This window comes from Martes martes, assembly GCF_963455335.1.
Source record: "Martes martes genome assembly, chromosome: 2".
Taxonomy (NCBI): Eukaryota; Metazoa; Chordata; class Mammalia; order Carnivora; family Mustelidae; genus Martes; species Martes martes.
In genome coordinates, this window is record NC_137889.1 from 135,513,531 (window position 1) to 135,531,704 (window position 18,174).

At 42.4% G+C, this 18,174-nt stretch overlaps 1 protein-coding gene across 2 annotated transcripts in view; it reads right to left on the reverse strand.

Moving 5' to 3' along the window:
- Nucleotides 1-18,174, reverse strand: part of SETD7 (SET domain containing 7, histone lysine methyltransferase) — a 44,836-nt gene that overhangs the window by 15,631 nt on the left and 11,031 nt on the right. For both annotated transcript variants that reach the window (XM_080795625.1, XM_080795626.1), the window contains exons 3-4: nt 8,149-8,350; nt 3,651-3,840 (exon numbers count right to left, since the gene is read on the reverse strand). In XM_080795625.1, the coding sequence (XP_080651751.1) occupies nt 3,651-3,840; nt 8,149-8,350 (392 nt within the window). The remainder of the gene's footprint in view (nt 1-3,650; nt 3,841-8,148; nt 8,351-18,174) is intronic.

The window sequence follows — 18,174 nt, forward strand, 5'->3', positions numbered from 1 at the left end:
TTAAGAACAGAACTGCTTTTGATAAGGCAAAAACAAAGTCTTCTTATTTCTATAAAGGTAGTTCAGAAGCCAATCAGTAATTTATTCCAGAAACTAAGGCACACAACTGTTCTAGAATTAATATTGGTTCTCTGCAAAGGATTAGCCTCCGAGAATCTTCCCAGAGCACAATGAAGATGTCGGTGCTCTAATCCCTCCTAAGAAACACATTTTAGAACCGAAGGTTTACTCCTTTTAGGCACTAAGGCATCACGAATCATCCCATTAAGCAACTCCTCCGAGGTTACCAGGTCCTCCTTCTGGTTTTTGTTTGTTTGTTTGGTACAATCACAAAACCCAAATCAATGCCTCAAACTAAAAGTTAAAAAAGCTGTCCAGGGGTGCGTGGGTGGCTCAGTGGGTTAAAGCCTCTGCCTTCAGCTCAGGTCATGATCCCAGGGTCCTGAGATTGAGCCCCACATCAGGCTCTCTGCTCAGCAGGGAGCCTGCTTCCCCCTCTCTCTCTGCCTGCCTCTCTGCCTACTTGTGATCTCTCTCTGTCAAAAAAAAAAAAAAAAAGCGGTCCAGATCAGGGGCGCCTGGGTGGCTCAGTGCGTTAAGCCTCTGCCTTCGTCTCAGGTCATGATCTCAGGGTCCTGGGATCGAGCCCCGCATCGGGCTCTCTGCTCAGCAGGGAACCTGCTTTTCCTCCCTCTCTCTCTGCCTGCTGCTGTGCCTACTTGTGATCTCTCTCTCTCTGTCAAACAAATAAATAAAATCTTAAAACACACACACAAAAAAGCAATCCAGATCAGTCAGTGTCTACCTAGGAAACAGACCACTTGCATATTTCGAAGAGAGGATTTCACTCAGGGAATTGGTTCTACGGAGCACAGGGGAATTGAGAAGCCAAAGGGACCAGTGAGGAACCCAGAAACTGGCAGGAGCTGTCAGCCAGGTAAGCCTAAGCCGGAGGGACAAAGGTGGAGGTGGTGTGCCTGGGACTGGAGAGCTGGGGTATACCCGGCCAAGGAAGCTGGGATGTTGAGGGGACCCTTGCCGGTGGCAGATGGAATCAGGAGACAGGCCACTGCTTGGAGACCCTGCTGGACACAGAGACAGCGTCTCCCTGATGCCTTCCCTCTCCGTGTCCCTGGCCAGTGCCCCACTGTGGCCAAACCCAGACAGAAGCCAACACATAAGAGCCTAGGAAATGTGGCCTGCAAGGGGCAGAAGAAGCCCCCCGCCATAAAAGCAGGGCAGCAGAAGGCCAACTGGTAACGGACCAACATTACCAGTTAAAGGAAGTCAGCTGACAAAAGAAACAACCCACATTTTTAAATGAAACTTCTCTGTGAAATACTTGTTCTATTGTGCAGAAAATCTCTGAACTCCCCCTTCCCTTCCCTAGACTAAAGCTGTCATCACAAAGGTACCATGTGCCAGCTACACGGAAAGCCCCACGTTCGGGATGGGGCAGAGGCAAACAGGCAAAGCATCCCCGGCTGCTTTCAAGGGGCTGATGCTGTCTTTTCCAACACACCCCGTCCCTTCCTGTTTTTCTGCCACTGGCCAATGCTCCAGGCCAATGGAACATACCCTTTACTTTTCCTCCTCTCCTCTGTAATTTATACCACACCCTTTGACCAGAATCCATTCATTCCCTTGACCGACATTAATTCTAAGGGGCAAGCCAAGCCTTAGGATGGCACAGGAATTACCAGAGAAAGGAGTTCCTTTGCGGAGAAGGTGAAGAGATGAGGCAAGAAAAAAACCCAGTGTGAGCCCACCACGACCAGTTCTCAGGAAAATAACTCTCTGAGATTATCACCCTCGCTTCCCAAAATCTGTTGCTTACTCACACCAAGAGGAATGCAAAGAGAACAATAACTTCTCTTATGCTGTTGTATACTTGCTGCCAATAGCTGTGTTTTATAATGAAGAAACAGATTCCGAAGGGATATGTAACTTGCCCAAGACCCTACTATGGTAAATGTTAACACTGAAACCCAAACCAGGTGACTCTCAAGTTCACGGCTCTTGCTGCTAAAACACGCTACCACTTCTCAAGTTTTAAAATGGGCATCCCCCATTGGGACCCTCCCCAGGCCCGGAGCCCCTCACTTCTAAACACGGTAGCACTCTCTCTGTTCAGAACTCATGTGACGAGCACAGAGAATAGAATTTGAAGTGCGAAGACTACTGTTTCACTTAAAAAAAAAAAAATCTTTTCATTTTGGAAGGCTTTTAAACTTATAGAGAAGCTGAAAAGATAGTACAGGGCACCCCAATACTCCTCACAATTTCTTGTAATGTAACTCCTTAAGTTACATGGTATGTTTGTCCAAATTAAGAAACCAACATAGCTATGTTACTATTAACTAAGCTTCAGACTTTTTTCAGATTTCACCAGTTTTTCCACTAATGCCTTCTTTCCGTTCCAGGATCCAATCCAAAATCCCTCACTGCATTTAGGCTGCCTCAATTTTTAACTTCAAAAAAACAAAACCCGAGACATTTAAAACAACCAAGTTGGACCTAAGTGTAAATGCTAGATTTCCTATTTTTGGACACTCTCCTCTGGAGATTCTCCTTTGGATCACAAAGAGCTAAATATTATTTAGAACGATTAATGCATAGACTTATTCTCTTCTCTCCTTCTTTTCTCTGTATAACCTAACTTAGATTAGACACACAGGCATATCTTGCTTTCAAGGAATCAGACCAATTTAAACAGATTTTGTTTGTTATGCTACCCAAAATACAAAATCCTGGTTTTCCTCCTTGTTTTTTTTCCCCCAGACTTTCTACAGTAAATAATTTTATACTCAGAAAAAAATGCTTAGTATACCACACCGTATTTCTAAAAGGAAATAGGATTTTTTTCTAATATGGATTCCACTGGGCTCGCTCATATATCTACCATGTGCCCCGTGGAGATACTGGGCTCTGAAGGAGGCAGGGGATACCAACATGGATTTATCTTTCCCAATCAGAGCTCAGGCTGAATCAGTTTTACAATTTGTACCAACCCAGAGATCTACCTAATTTGATTCTTTAGTATCATTAAGCTGTATTTCAGTTTTTTCTGAGATCTAACCTTTTGAAATTCACCAAATTCCTGCTATCATCTCTTCACTTCTTCCCCGTTTCAGAATTATACAGCTATGCCTTTATCCTGACTTTTTAGCACCTGCTACTGAAACGCATGGCATCTATTTCCCCATCTCACTGATATTTGGCTTGGCTGTGTGATCTGCTTTGTGCAGTGAAACGTGGGTGAACGTGACATGGTGTCCATTTCAAGCTAAGCTTTCAGAAGCAGCACAGGTGTCTACTCATGCACTGGCTTCCTGGGACCCACCTGGGAAAATCTTGACCCAGGTCACCAAAGTCCCTTCAGACTGGGCCCCAGAATTAAGACCTATAGGGCGTAATAAGATAAGAAGCCTCAAGTCCAGCCATGTCCAGCCCAGCCCAGCCCAGCCTAGACCAGCTGGAGTACAGCTCGCCAGCCGACCTGTATGTGAGGTATTGACGTGTCTGTTATGCAGCAAGGCTGATTAATACGTGATTCAAGTGGTCTAGACAAAGAAATTCATTTCTCTCAAATATGCCCTAACAACCTCCTTTGGAATTAGAGCAACCCATCTGAAGCAGATCCAACTTACTTCCCGGCATCAGCTCAAAGTGAGGTCTTCCTTCTTCAGTGGACATAAGGGTAGCCAGTTTTCCCTCTATCATCTCTCCATCAATGAATTTTCCATAAAGGGCTGTCCTCTCATCAGGGTACACATAGGCTATCTTCTCTCCAGTCATCTCCCCATCTTCATTTACTTCTCCCACAAGGCTGCCTCCATCCTGACAGGAGAAACCAAAAGCCAGAAAACATTACATGTAGTATTTATCCACAGGACACGACTTCAAGGAATTTTTGTTGCGTACTGCCATCATTGATAGTGCTAACATGACAGCTGAAGAGCTCAAAGCTCAAAGTGAGTGAGAAAAACATGATGCATACCTCCCCAGCCAGCCCTATACAAATAAACTGCTAGAAGTTACACACACAGAAGCATAAAAGCCCGATTTTAGGGAGTCAGAGACTGAGCCCCACTTTTTAATCCTGACAAGTTATCGACACTCTATTTTGGTTCATTATCTAAGAAGCAAGTGCATTGTACTTGTAATATTAGTTACAAACTATTAAAGGAGGTGTAACTCTATGTTAAACTGTGGACCCACACCCAGCATGATGAGGACCTAGAGCAAGATGGTTTTACCCGCTGTTCATACCATCTCACTTCTCCATGTGGGATTTTTGGATTTCAGGTCCATTAGGAAAATCTTTAGTTCAAATGTATCTAAGAGTTAATTTAGTGAATGTGAGTAAAGAGTGTTGTCTACATGTCCTAGGAGATAAACAAAAGGACTGTGGTCACTGCTGTTGTGAGAATCCTACACTGTCACTTTCTATGGCATTACAAGGAAAAGGGAAAAAAAAATCAACTAAATTTGATTCCCTCCCCCATCACCTCTTTCTTCCCACTTTCCTTTCTTTACTGCCCCCTTCTGTCTCCTTCCAGGAGAGAAGCCATCTGTATTTTCTGCTTAACTGTTGCTTGCTTGCATTCCTAAGGGTCATTAAATATTTTAGGGCACAGGCTCTGATATAACTGTGCATCCTGGTAAGTGCGAGGGACAGAGTAGGTGATCCATAAATGCTTTTTGAACTGAACTGGGATTACCAGTTCAATAATCTAATAAATAAGCTAATACATAATCAAAAAATTATTGAATCTAGGGTCCAAGCGACGTTTCCTTTTTTCCTCCCCATGCAGAGGGTCTTTAAGGTATAACTGAAAATCTGAGACCTATGTGGGTTCAATATAACAACAGTAATGCCACGACTTCTTCTGAAAGCTTGGTTATTTCTCCAACTCAAAGGTTCTAGAAACAGCTACTCAAAGTCAGTGGTGTAGGACAGCTTCTGAGTGATCTTAAATGCTGCTTACTGAGAGAGGGCAGGAATAAATAACACCAGGTCCATGATTTCTACAGCTCACCATAGTCTAATTGCTCTTTGGAGAAAAAGGGTCATGAATTTTAAAATGAACCACAGCACTTTCATAGAAAGAAAAACATTTGGCAGCATTTTTAACGCATAGAAAGTGCATTAGAGCTATCTAATTGCTCTCCTCCCAGAGTTAATTCTTAATAAGCCAGCATAAATGGGATGATACTTTCTGTAAGATCTGCCTTCAGGCTTTCAGTGGTGATTACTGAGCTGAAGGGTGTTAGCACACTTGTGCTCCTAACATGCTGTAACTGACGTAAGCCACTGTCACTCCTTATTAGTGCAGAATTCTGTCTTTCTAGGCTCTCACATTTTTTTTTTCCTTAAGTACTTTAAACTTCTGGTCAGGGAGGTGGTGAATGTATTTGTCTAGTATGATAAAGCAGAGATTCTTCTTTTATTTCGAAAAGAAGGTGTACGTTTTAAAAACAGATTATTCATTTTTTTGAGAGAGACAGAGATAGAGAGAGCACAAGCAGTGGGAGCTGCAGGCAGAGGGAGAAGCAGGCTCTCTGCTGAGCAGATGTGGGGCCCGATCCCAGGACCCTGGGATCACGACCTGAGCCGAAGGTAGACGCTTAACTGACTGAGCCACCCAAGCGACATCACTGTTCCAAGGTAAAAATTTGAAGGACATAAGCTGTCCTGAGAGTAAGCTTATAAATACTACAGGGTGAATCATGATTTTCCCTGCCTGCTCTGACTCCAGATCACAAAACCGTCCTTGTTTGCTGTGTCGGGGAGTGTCGAGGAGGAAGCCGCTGCCTTCTGTCCTCTGCTCAGTGGCTCCTTTTCATGGGAGAAGGAATCATTCATTTGATTAGTGAGCAGGCAGGGTCTGACACCCACTGACACCCATCTCTTTATTGGGTAGGGGTTAACAGGATAGAGCCAGCTGCTCCCAGAGGTCCTACTACATTTTCACTCACGCTGTCCTGGCAGCTGCCGGTGCCTGCAGGCTGCACCTGTCCCCCTCTCCCTCAGGCAGGCCCTACTCCCCCGGGGGAGACCTGCAACTTTCTAGAGCTCTATCTGCTGCTGGTCCAACTGTTTAGTTCACAGGGGGAAAGCAGAGAAGCCCATTTTGACTTCAGGTCCACACCCCATCTCCAATCTGCCACTGCCATTAGAATAAACCCACCTTGATCTCTGACACCTAGAGACACAGGTGTCTCAGTTGAATCTGAATCCAGGGAGAAAAGGGGGCTGATTAGCTCCCTCACTGCCAACAGATACCATATATAAAGCAAGTGTTATTCCAAGTTAATTCTGGATGCTCCTAATTCCCTAGTGCTTCTTTCCTAAGGCAGAGTCTCCTTTTGGCCTTTAAAAAGATAATCATTAACACCAAAGGCTAAAATGTAGGCGCACCATTTAGGCGTCCAGATGCAACTACATTGAGTCAAATGGATCCATTCATCTTGGTGCATCTTTGATCTCTTCGAGAGACCTTAACTGACCATCGTCATAAGTAAGATGGCAGGTGGGAGGAGGCTCTGGTAATCCCCATTTTGCCTCTTTCCTCTACCCAGGCTCCCACAGAGGGTTCCACATTCTCTGACTTCATGATTCACTGTCATGTCAACAGATCCCCAGTGCCAGGCAGCAAATGCTCCCCCGGCCTCCTCACAAGGCAACAAAAGTTTCAGTCTTCCTAAACTGGTAAGTACCACCACCACGTCCTTCTTCCTGCCTTCGAGGCAGTAACTGAAAGGACTTTGGATCTACTGCAGAGCCTACCAAGAAGATATGTCATTGCTTTGGTCATTATTTTAAACATGTTTTACAGTCTTCTTTCCTTAAGCCCTGTTCCCTAGAGTATAACCTGTTTTTAAAGAACAATAATGTGTAAGGAGATTTAGCTCGGGCTGCTTTTCCTAGCACACATGTAACAGATCATTTGTTTTTATTAACTTTTTTTAAGCATAAGAAGATAGGGTTCAGAGTAAAAAAAATGCTTTTGTATTTTGACTGAAGCTCTGGAGAAAATAAAATATTACTATTATTATTATTATATATAAATTTTTAAAGTAAGCTCTATATCCTACACAGGGCTTGAACTGATAACCCCAAGATCAAGAGTTGCATGCTCTACTGACTCAAATCAGCGAGATGCTGCGGACAAAATAAAATAGTAGACAAAATATTTTCTAAGGTCTATTTCCTGGCACGTTCTTAGAAAATTCACTAATAACAGATGGGCTATTTGAAATGCAAACAATTAGAGCATTAATTCCCAACCCCATGGGTTGTGCCACATCATTTTGCTCTAGTAAACTCCAAAAGTATTGGAAAACGTTAAATACTCAAAGGCAAGTTAATTTTAATCACCTTAATTTAAGCAACACAAGCCAAAAATCACTTATAAAGTTGGGAGTAGGGTTGTAAGAGCAAGTAATAATAGTGCAGTACATCCCCGAAGATGGGAGATTGCTGGGCCAGGTCTCCTGCATGAGAACCAGAATAAAATTAATAGCAACAATGAACTATTCCACCGTCTCTTGCTATATACCAAAAGAATATTTCTATATATGCATATTTTAAAATATTTTATTTATTTATTTATTTACTTATTTTTAATTTATTTTTAGAAAGAGAGAGCATAAGCAGGGTGAGTGGCAGGCAGGGGGAGACGGAGAAGCAGACTCCCCGCTGAGCAGAGAGCCCCATGTGGGACTGGATCCCAGGACCCTGGGATCATGACCTGAGCTGAAGGCAGACACTTAACTGACTGAGCCACCCAGGCGCCCCCCCAAAAGAATATTTCTAAAAAGCATATGTTTTTTATCTTTATTAGTGGAACAATAAAGCCATTTAGTTCCAATTTATTTGAATCATGACTATTCATTCCTTTCTAGAACAACACCAAGGAGGAATGAATAGTGGCTGTGAGGATCCACAGTCTAGGAGGACAGCGAGTAACAGGGAGGGGCACACCTCGGCAGCAGCTGGGGGCTTCAGCTCCTGCCACTCTCCAGTTTCACAGCTTCACGTTTTCTAACACAGAGGATACATTTTACTCTTTATTGCCAGGAGCCAAAGCATTGGTTTAACCCATGTTACATTCCAGCAAAATGAACAGTCACCAGGCTTACTGGGTAGTATATCCAGCAGACTCCATGCCGAATGTTATCCTTGTACTGCCCCTTGAAGATCAATCTCCCATCCGTGTCATACTCCTGGGCGGGCCCATTCAGCTCTCCGTCTACATATGTGCCCTGCAGCACGCCCCCGTCCTCATAAGTGTACACTCCCTGGCCCTGCAGGGCATCGTCCACATAATACCCCTCCAGGGTGCTGTGAGAGAAGGGAGAACAAAAGGGAACAGTCAGACCATGACTCCACTCTCTTAAAAGAAAGGATCACATGCAAGGAACTGCATGCCCAGCTCTGTTTCGCTGCTGACCCGTATTCAGTGCACCTCCTGAATTTCCCACATTTCTAGGAAAAATACTCCAGAGATGTGGGTGGGATTAGGGACGGGGGGGGGGGGTAATTTCATTCTTAACTTCCCAGTTCCCATTCATGCTTTTTCTCTGCTAGCAGAAATAGAGAAGAACAAAGCCACAGGTGGAAACTGAGAGACCAAGCCTCATCTGAATATGTTTTCAAGGCTAAGATGCTGACCAATACCGGGCAAGAGGAATGGCGGCAGTACCCTTTTCATAAATAAAACACCCATGTTTAATTCCCTCAAGAGTGGTCCAGACGTCACTGGGTTCTCAGGCTCTTTCAGATGGCCTGTATACAGTGGTCTTTAATAATACAGTCGTGGTTTAGAATGTAAATATCTACATATTTATCGAAGTCATTAATGTATTACTTATGTGTGACAACCATAATGGATATCCAGTCAAAAGAATCCCTTCCATTTATTTGGATGATGTATGGGGATTTACTTAAGTATAGGCATGTGCGCATGTGTGCGTGTGTATGTGCATGTGTACATGATCAGGGCAAATGGGGGCAAGTAAGGAAGACCTCAAGGTGAACCTTGTTAATATCATTAGCAACCTCATAGTGTTGAGACCCCTCCTTCCACAACAGAAGAAACTCACAAGGGTGCAGCTCATGATGAATTTACAAGAACCTCCCTGTCTCTCCCCCCTCAAAGAACACTTTTGGCATTTCAATATGTTTTCAGGATTAGCTTCTCAAAGGCCATTATACCATGAAACTAACTTGACCAAAAATGGCTTCTCTGTACTGCCACTTGCAATAAGGGAAAGAGCAGCTCAAATATTTTTTTAAATTTAACATGTAAGATGTTTAGCAACAGTGATGGTTTATTTTAACATCTGCGGATAGCACTCACCCATTAATTCAACTAACAAACATTTATAGGGTACCTTGTAAGTAGCAAGCATTGTGGGAGGTTCTAGAGAGCACGAGGGACACGACAGCAGAGGCTGGCAGGCACACACTGTGTCATGCGAATAGACGGCATGCCAAGGGGCCACAGGGACTGAGGTGGCTGCACCTGGCTGTGCCTGGTAAAGTCTGGTCTTGCTTACCGAATGACAGAATGATCTATGATCTTTAAATGAAAAGCACAAGCTAAATAACCGTAGCTTCTGATCACACTGTAATTACACAATGGGTAGTCTCCCAAGGAGAGAAATCGTTGTTTCAGTTCTGTTTGTACTACCAATGATAAATAGGTTGAGTAAATTCATGAAGAGAATAGAGTGCACTTTAGCATAGCCCTTGCATAAATAAGCAAAATTCTATATCAGTTGGAATTAATGAGATCCGACTCCCCCCATGGCCAAAAAAAAAAAATATATATATATATATATACATATATATATATATTTATATATGGCCATTAGGCTCCTCCCCATGGCCTCTCTCTCTCTCTCTCTCTCTCTCTCTATATATATATATATATATATATGAACAACCTTGGGGAAGGATAGCTAATCAACTCACATAATGATACAAGAGTGCAAAACACTACTTACTCACCCATCTTCCCATTTAGGTGGGCCAGATAAAATATATAAGACGCTTAGACAGGTTTGAATTTCTGATAAACAACAGATCATTTTTTATTATAAATAGGTCCCTAAGATTGAGCAGAACACACACTTATCCTAAAATACTTTTTATTGCTTATCTGAAAGGCCATTTTAAGCGACTGTCCTGGATTCTTATTTGCTCAGCCTAGCAACCCTATTGGCTAAGTTCTCAGGAGCATTTAGAACATGCCTGCGTGTGTTTGAGCAGAATTCTCCCCTGACACACTAGTCTGCCAATGTTTCTCAGGTCATGGTCAAATCCACAAAGCACAGGTCTTGGAAATCACTTAACAGTATTATGGACTTGCACATATTTCCCCTCAAGTAGCTTGTCCCATCCTCCCTTATACTGGAGCCCATCCCTGCTAGTCTCGTAACACTAAGAATCACAGCTATTTCCCTCTGAGCCCAAATGACAAAGATGCACAAATGCAAACTCTTAAGGCGCTGGAGAACAAAACTGATTGCAATATTTTTCAGCACCTGCTTGAGCAAACAGCTCAGCTCTCTTAGCGGGTCTGTAGGATAGCTTGGATGAAATCTGAGGACCAAAGGGGCACGTGATCGCATGAACTGGGTCCTCCAGGGCCAGAAAAATGATAAGGCTTTGACATCCTCTGTCACGAAGGAAACAGAATAAAAGCTTCTGGGTCTGGGGTCAAGGGTCCCGCCATTCTTTCTAACTTTTTCTTCCAGGGGAGGTTGGCAAACCATGGCCTGCTGCCTGTTTCTGTAAATGCAGTTTACAGCCACGCACGTTCCTTCCCCACGTCCTCCAAGGCTGCTTTCCTCTCCCAAAGGCACAATTGCAGAGTTGCACCAGGCACTGTAGGTGGCCCAAAAAGCAGACAGTGTTTACCATCTCACCCTATACAGGGTAAGTTCGCTGACTCTCGTTCTAGAGTCCCTGCTCACATAAGTTTATTCACTGGTCCCAAGCACACACACCTGTCTATATCTTACCTCCCATACCATGGTACCCTTGCTTCCACCTTTAAAACACAGGTAACCAAACGTTTTAAATCCCTGAGGACACAGTCAGGAAATCAGCCGCAGGTCAGATTTTCTTTTTTCTTTCTTTCTTTTTTTTTTTCATTCAAAACAAAAATAACCTGGGGTAATAGTGAATATTCTCAAGCCTCTGGCATTTTTCTATTCAAAAAATAAATACGCTGAGACAATGGCATTGTTTTGTGGCCACTAAATTGTTAATATCAGAGAATATCGGAAAGGAAACTACATACAAGTAGCTTCCTCATCCTCTTGCTGAAATTGGATGGACAGTTGCATTTTGGAGGAAGTCTGCTCATCCTGGCTTAACCGGAGCCTGCCCATCCTCCCTACAGAACCCTGCTTCCCCCAGAGTCCACCCTGAGCACCGCACCCAGGCCACACTTCTCACTGGAGCCTTATCATGAACCATCACAGAACTTTCCAGGTGTTGACCGGTGGTCACCTTATGTATCCCACTTCTCTAACTAGATTGTAAGCCCTTCATAGGAACAAATTAGGCATTACCCACCCATGCATCCCTCCCGGACACGGGAGCACAGCCTATCTTCAAGCGGTACTTCCTAAATGAAAGAATGGAAAAGGAAACTGGGCTAATTTTGCTTTGAGAAGAGACGACTGAGAGGGAACATAACAATGTTACTCAAGGGCAGGGAGTACTCTTTCTGCTCGTCAGGGAAGTCTCTTGAACTCTCCCTACTTCATTTCTTCATTTGTAAACTGCAGCTACTAATAGGGTTAATATATATCAAGTACTTAGGAGATGATCTGGGATGTAGTGATTGCCCAAATAAGTAATAGCTATTCTTATTAAGCATGCACACTCTTATTAAGCATGCTTTCTCCTGAGAAACTGGGCTTTAAACAGCATCAGGGAAATAGTTATGAGATACTGGAGTAGTCAAAGACATTTACTAAAACTGCTTTAAATCTACTGAAAAAACCAAACAAACCAACAAACAGGCAAGAAAGGGTCCTCTGTCTGGAACAATTCATGAGTGACCCATTACTGGCAGAAGAATGAAATAAATGCTTAAGTGAAAAAAGTAACATGTATTCATTGTAAAACAAACCAAACCAAACGAAGTACCACAAAGATGCAGAAAGCAGGAATTCCCACTCCCCTCGCTCAGTTTGCCATATGCCACTGAGGGCTTTGTCCCCATTTACATATCATGCACTTTCCCACCTTTGTTGTTTCTGTTTTAATGAAAATGGGATCATATTATATATAGCGTTCTTGACTGTTATTTCCTGAAGTATCTTTCAACATCTTGGCAGATTCTTTAGTATGTTAAGAAACTTCAAAAATGGTCTTTCGACTGTTAGATTTTTCTGGCACCAGCATCGAATCAAGTAACCAGAAAATGTGGAGAAAATTAAAACATCAACTTTAATTAAATTTCTTTCTGTACATATACACACAGACCATTGTTATCTATTTTATCAAAGCTCTTGAAATTAAATGTCTGTAATAAATTAGGAAATCTAGCTTAAAAAGAAATTGGTAATTTTTATAATTATTTATCTAGGCTTACACATCTGCATTTTACTCAAATATTATTAAATTTTCTTTTTAAAATTCTCTTTAATATCTGAATACACAAAAGTGTTCTTAGGAGATGTGACAGCTTTGGCCTTTCCTTGGTATTCTGGGGACCAGGCTTTCCACGGTGTGAGGCATAAACTCTGTTCCCTTCCTGTCATCAGCTGTTGTAAAATAAGAATCAAGAGGGAAATTTTAAATGAATCATAATTCTACTTTAAATTCCCACTTTGAACCAAATTAATTTGTGACTCGTAGTATTAAAACACTGAACAATTATTTTGTGACAATATATATTACCTTTTTAAAAAAAAAACTGAGATGTAATTGACATACAATATTATATTATACATTAGCTCTTAAAATATTGAACAGTAAGTAAAGATAAAGAACATCCCCCACAAACCCAAACCATCTGCTCGGGCTCTCTCTGAGAGAAACGTCAACTTCTTACAAGGTGTGATAAGCAAGCTGAATGGAGCCCTACCACGCCTTCCCTGTGATAGGGTGTGTTGTCTATCTTGAAAGTTTTTTTTTATCCTTTAGTAGAAGATCTGTGAGTCTGCAGGATCTGATTTTTATAAAGCCTCAAGATGACAGTAAAATTTCCAAAGAGCAATTAGTGAAACTGAGCTTTGCTCTCTAAAAATAAATCCTAAGGGCACCTGGGTGGCTCAGTCAGTTAAGCACTGGACTCTTGATTTTGGCTCAGGTCGTGATCGCAGGGTTGTGAGATCGAGCCCCTTGTCTGACTCTGTGCTCAGCGGGGAGTCTGCTTGGGATTCTCTCTCTTCCTCACCCTCTGCCTCTCCCACCTTCTCTCCCCCTGCCTAAAAATAAATAAATGAATAATTTTAAGAAAACTCTGCCAGCTATTGTTATTGACAAATAACAGTAATGGTAATAGTGAGAAATAATAATAAAAATCCATCCTTGATCTTTTTTTTTAAATTTTATTTATTTATTTTTTAGAGATCACAAGGAGGCAGAGAGGCAGGCAGAGAGAAAGGAAGGGAAGCAGGCTCCCTGCCAAGCGGAGAGCCCGATCCGGGGCTCGATCCCAGGACCCTGAGATCATGACCTGAGCCGAAGGCAGAGGCTTTAACCCACTGAACCACCCAGGCACCCCTCCATCCTTGATCTTGAGGGCACTGTGCTAAGAGAAATAAGTCAGACAAAAACAAATATTGTATGTCCTGACTTACATGTGGGATCTAAAAAAGCCTAACTCATATAGAAACAGAGCAGAACAGTGGTGGCCAGGGGCTGGGGGCTGGGGGCAAAGGGGAGGCGTTCATCAAAGGAGACAAACTTCAGACTATAAGATGAATAAGTTCTGGGGATCTAATGTACAGCATGATGACTATAATTAACAATATTGTATTATGTATTCCAAAGTTGTTAAGAGAGTAGATCTTCAATAATATCACCATTAATAAAAAGGTCATTATATCAGGGGATGGAGGTGTTAACTAACCTTATTGTGGTAATCACTTCACCATATAAATGTATCAAATCAGCATGTTGTATACCTTACACTTACACATATCATATGTTGATAATATCTCAATGAAGCTGGAAAAATGTAGACACAGAGCAACAGGAAACAAACCCATGTTTCCCCATATGTGCCTCCTAGGTACCCTCCACTCTGCAAGGTCTTTACAGGTGTTCTCATTCAATCTTCACAACAACTTGGGAGAAGTCAGTCTAATTATCCTCACTTTACAAATGAGGAAACAAGTTCACAGATCAGAGTTCTTCTGAGCTGCTTCTTTAAGTAAACTTCCCATCAATCTGCCAAGCTCCTACCAAAGTTGGTCAAGCCCCACAAGTAAGTAAATAAATTTACCCAGCACTCTTTTGAACTTTTCACAAATGACAGCTAATGAGTGACTTCAAGAAAACTTAAAGCAAGAAAGAAAGGCAGTTGGGGTCAGGGCTATTTCCTGGCTCCTCATTGGAGGAGAGTGATGGGTGTAGTGAGAAAAGGAGGGCTCTGGGATTGAGCTCACTTTGGCTTGAATCTTAGTTCCAACACTCACTGATGGGTGACTGGGCAAGTTATTTAACCACTCTGTGTCTCAGGTTTTTTTTTTTTTTTTCTTTTAAAGATTTTATTTATTTATTTGACAGACAGAGATCACAAGGAGGCAGACAGACAGGCAGACAGAGAGGAGGAAGCAGGCTCCCTGCTAAGCAGAGAGCCCGATGCAGGGCTTGATCCCAGGACCCTGGAATCATGACCTGAGCGGAGGGCAGAGGCTTTAACCTCCTGAGCCACTCAGGCGCCCCTGGGTCTCAGTTTCTTATGCAGAATAGGATTTTAAGCCTACAATACAGCTTGTCCCTAAGGGAACGTGTCCAGTGTTGAACAGATGATAGGTATTCAAAGTTATCCATTTTTTCCCCACTCCCTTCCCTTCTGTATTTCACAAAAAATTTTGCCTCAACTGGAACAGTTCATTAGAATACAGACAAATGTATTTGTTGAGCCTGGTTTCAGCAAAAGCTGGATGACTGTCAGGAATATAGAAAGAACTGTGGCTTGTACGGGAGACAGGAACACCTGACTTCAGAAGTCCATTCCGGCTCCAATTCCCCCGAAATGTGACCAAGCACCTTCCAAAATCCAAACACAAGGAATCATGCATGGGCCTGTCACCAGGAAAATGTCAGCCTTTCGCAGTGGCTCACTGAATGGACAGCCTTGCTTACATTATTTGGCCAATGATAAATGACAAAAGGCCCTCTTAGCTGGACACATGAATGTAGCAATCAACACTAGGAGAAGTAAGTAACACTTTGAAATCTAGCTGGCATCTTAAGGGGAAGCATCAATAATATAAAAAAATAAATAACTAAATGAATTACCTCACCTTTATCTCATAGTCAGGCTAAAAACCACACAACTCACTAATATTATCCAGCCCAAAGCCAAGCTGCATTGAAATACCTCTTTCTTGTTATCACCCTAAAATTTCAAGTAGTTCTACAAAATTACCTTTGTATCTATAAATCTTGGTTGAAATGAGAACAATTCAGAAAAAAAATGCATTGAAATGGACATCCAGAATTGGGATTAGTATAAAAATCAGAGATGTGTACCTCAAAGTACTCCGCATGTTAATTACTTTCCTAATATGTCCCCTACCCCACCACAGTCCAGTGGTGCCAGAGAGACCCCAGAACCACAGCAATGAAGCCTCTAGATCCCCTTCTTCTCACCACATTAATGCCTTCCTCTCAGGACCAGAGCAGATGTTAAGTCCCAATGACCTAATCTCAGTCTTATGACATTTTCTTCATTTCCTTACAAAGGGGGAGAAAATGGAAAACAATAGCTGCTTGAAACGACAATTTAAAAAATAAGGTCAATTTCCCCATTCATTCCTAATTGTTGGGATAACTTATCTGTTAAAGAATGACTGGTCTGACTTAAGCCAGTTTTAATGTTTTTTTGTTCTACATTTTGCCATATAATAAACGACAGACCCACTGTTGAAGATCTCAAAACTAGCAAACATTCTAAGGCTAAGATAGTAGTAAGGTACAATGTACATTTTGGCTATTTAAATTGATTTAGAAATAAATAGCTACTTCCTTTTTTTACCTTGAATATGTTTAATTAATATGCTTAAATTCTCTGCCAATAGTGGTTCCCTCTGTGATGTGGGGGATGAGGGCACAGAAAAAGGGGAGGCATATTCACTTTTTACATTGGTGTATTTCTTCTTTTGTTTGTTTAAAGATTTATTTCCTTCCTTCCTTCCTTCTTTTCTTTCTCCTTCCCTCTCTTCCTTCCTTCCTTCCTTCCTTATGAGAGAGAGCATGAATGTGCATGAGGAGGGGGGACAGAGGGAGAGGGACAAGCAGACTCCCTGCTGAGTGCAGAGCCCAATGCAGGCCTCCATTCCGGGCTCAATCTCAGGACCCCGAGATCACGACCTGAGCCGAAACCAAGAGTCAGATACTTAACTGACTGAGCCACCCAGGAACCCCACATTGGTGTATTTCTTAAAGTCTGTTATTCTACCAAGTATTTGCTCTATGTGCAATTGAAAAATATTCTGCTTCTATCTAGGAACTTGCCTAAAAAATTTAACAGGGCCATTTTTCCTCGTGATCTGAATATTTAAAATTCTTATTCAGGATTATCACAGTCTACATAAAATAGAAAAGTGATTCTAGAATTTCCCTGCTATAAATCTGTGTGTGTTTGTAACCCTCTCATAAATCATGTATGTAGCTTATGGCATAGACTGTGGTAATGGTTTCATGAATATATACTTACCTCCAAGTGCATCAAGCTGTATGTATTAAGTACGTACAGCTTTTTGTCCATGAGTTGTACTGCAAGTAAGCTTGCTTACAGAAATCCCACAGCCCCGTTCAGGTGTCACATAAGATTAGAACGCACCAAGGCCAAATCTTTTGTCACGACACTTTGCAATTTTCCAGACAGGTTCCGGCAATTGCAAACAAATCCTCTGATGGGAACATAAGCCTGCATTACAGGTTTGGACAGCTTTTAAAACCTCTCACAGAAACTTTCTGTTTCCTCACCTGCTATTTTAAAACCTTGATTTCAGCCCTCTTGGGGGGAATTTTTTCAGACTAAATCTCCTGACTGGCAGTGAAAGCATAGGGTCCCTGCTTTGTTTTACCCAGTACATCAGACCCTAAAAATTAGGAGCAGTTAATAGGGAGAAAAATTAATAGACAAACCTAAATTAGGGTACCGTTTCATGGAGAAACAGCTGACTTCTCTATGACCACATCCTGCACCCTCCTTAAAAAGGCCCAGTAGATTCCACGGCCTTTTTTTCAGTCATAAGATTACCTCACTCATGTTTATGGCATATCCTTTTAACAGATGTCTCATAATACGCTGAGTATTGGGTTGAAGAAAGGAGGTGACAGTGACCTTTTGAGAACCTGTCACCATACCACTACATCATAAAAGCAGTGGTACGACTCTCTCCCCTCTAAGTGTTAGCCCCAATCTATCCAAAGAAGGGCACAACAGTAACCTCTTGAGGACTGTGCTAATACCATCATTCTTTGATTCTATCTAACCTAAGTCTCTCCAGATGTTTGACTGCTACATATAAAAACTAGTGAATTAATGCCTCAAAAAGGAAAAAAAAAAAAGGGCAATCAATTTCTATTCCACTGATAGGTATTGGCCTCATGTTTCAATGGGACCTAGTGTTTCAGCTTTTTCACGCTGGGACACGCATGCGCAGGGCTGCAGGGGGACGTGGGTAAATCGAGCTGCAGCTAGAAGTGACCCGCCTGACAGAGGGAGGGAGGGAGGGAAGGGCTTGGGAAGGGTCTGGCCTCACTCAGCTCCTCCCACGCCCAACAGGATCAGTATCTTGGAGCCAACACAGCTTATTCCTGGCACACTGGTGCGGAAGAGAAGTCTAGCCCTTCAACACTGCGTGTCAGGTCTGGGGAGCAAGCAAGTCAGCAACATTCCCGTCAGCTGACCCTGCTGCACTGTTTCCCGGGAGTCAATGACCGGGTGGGATCATCAG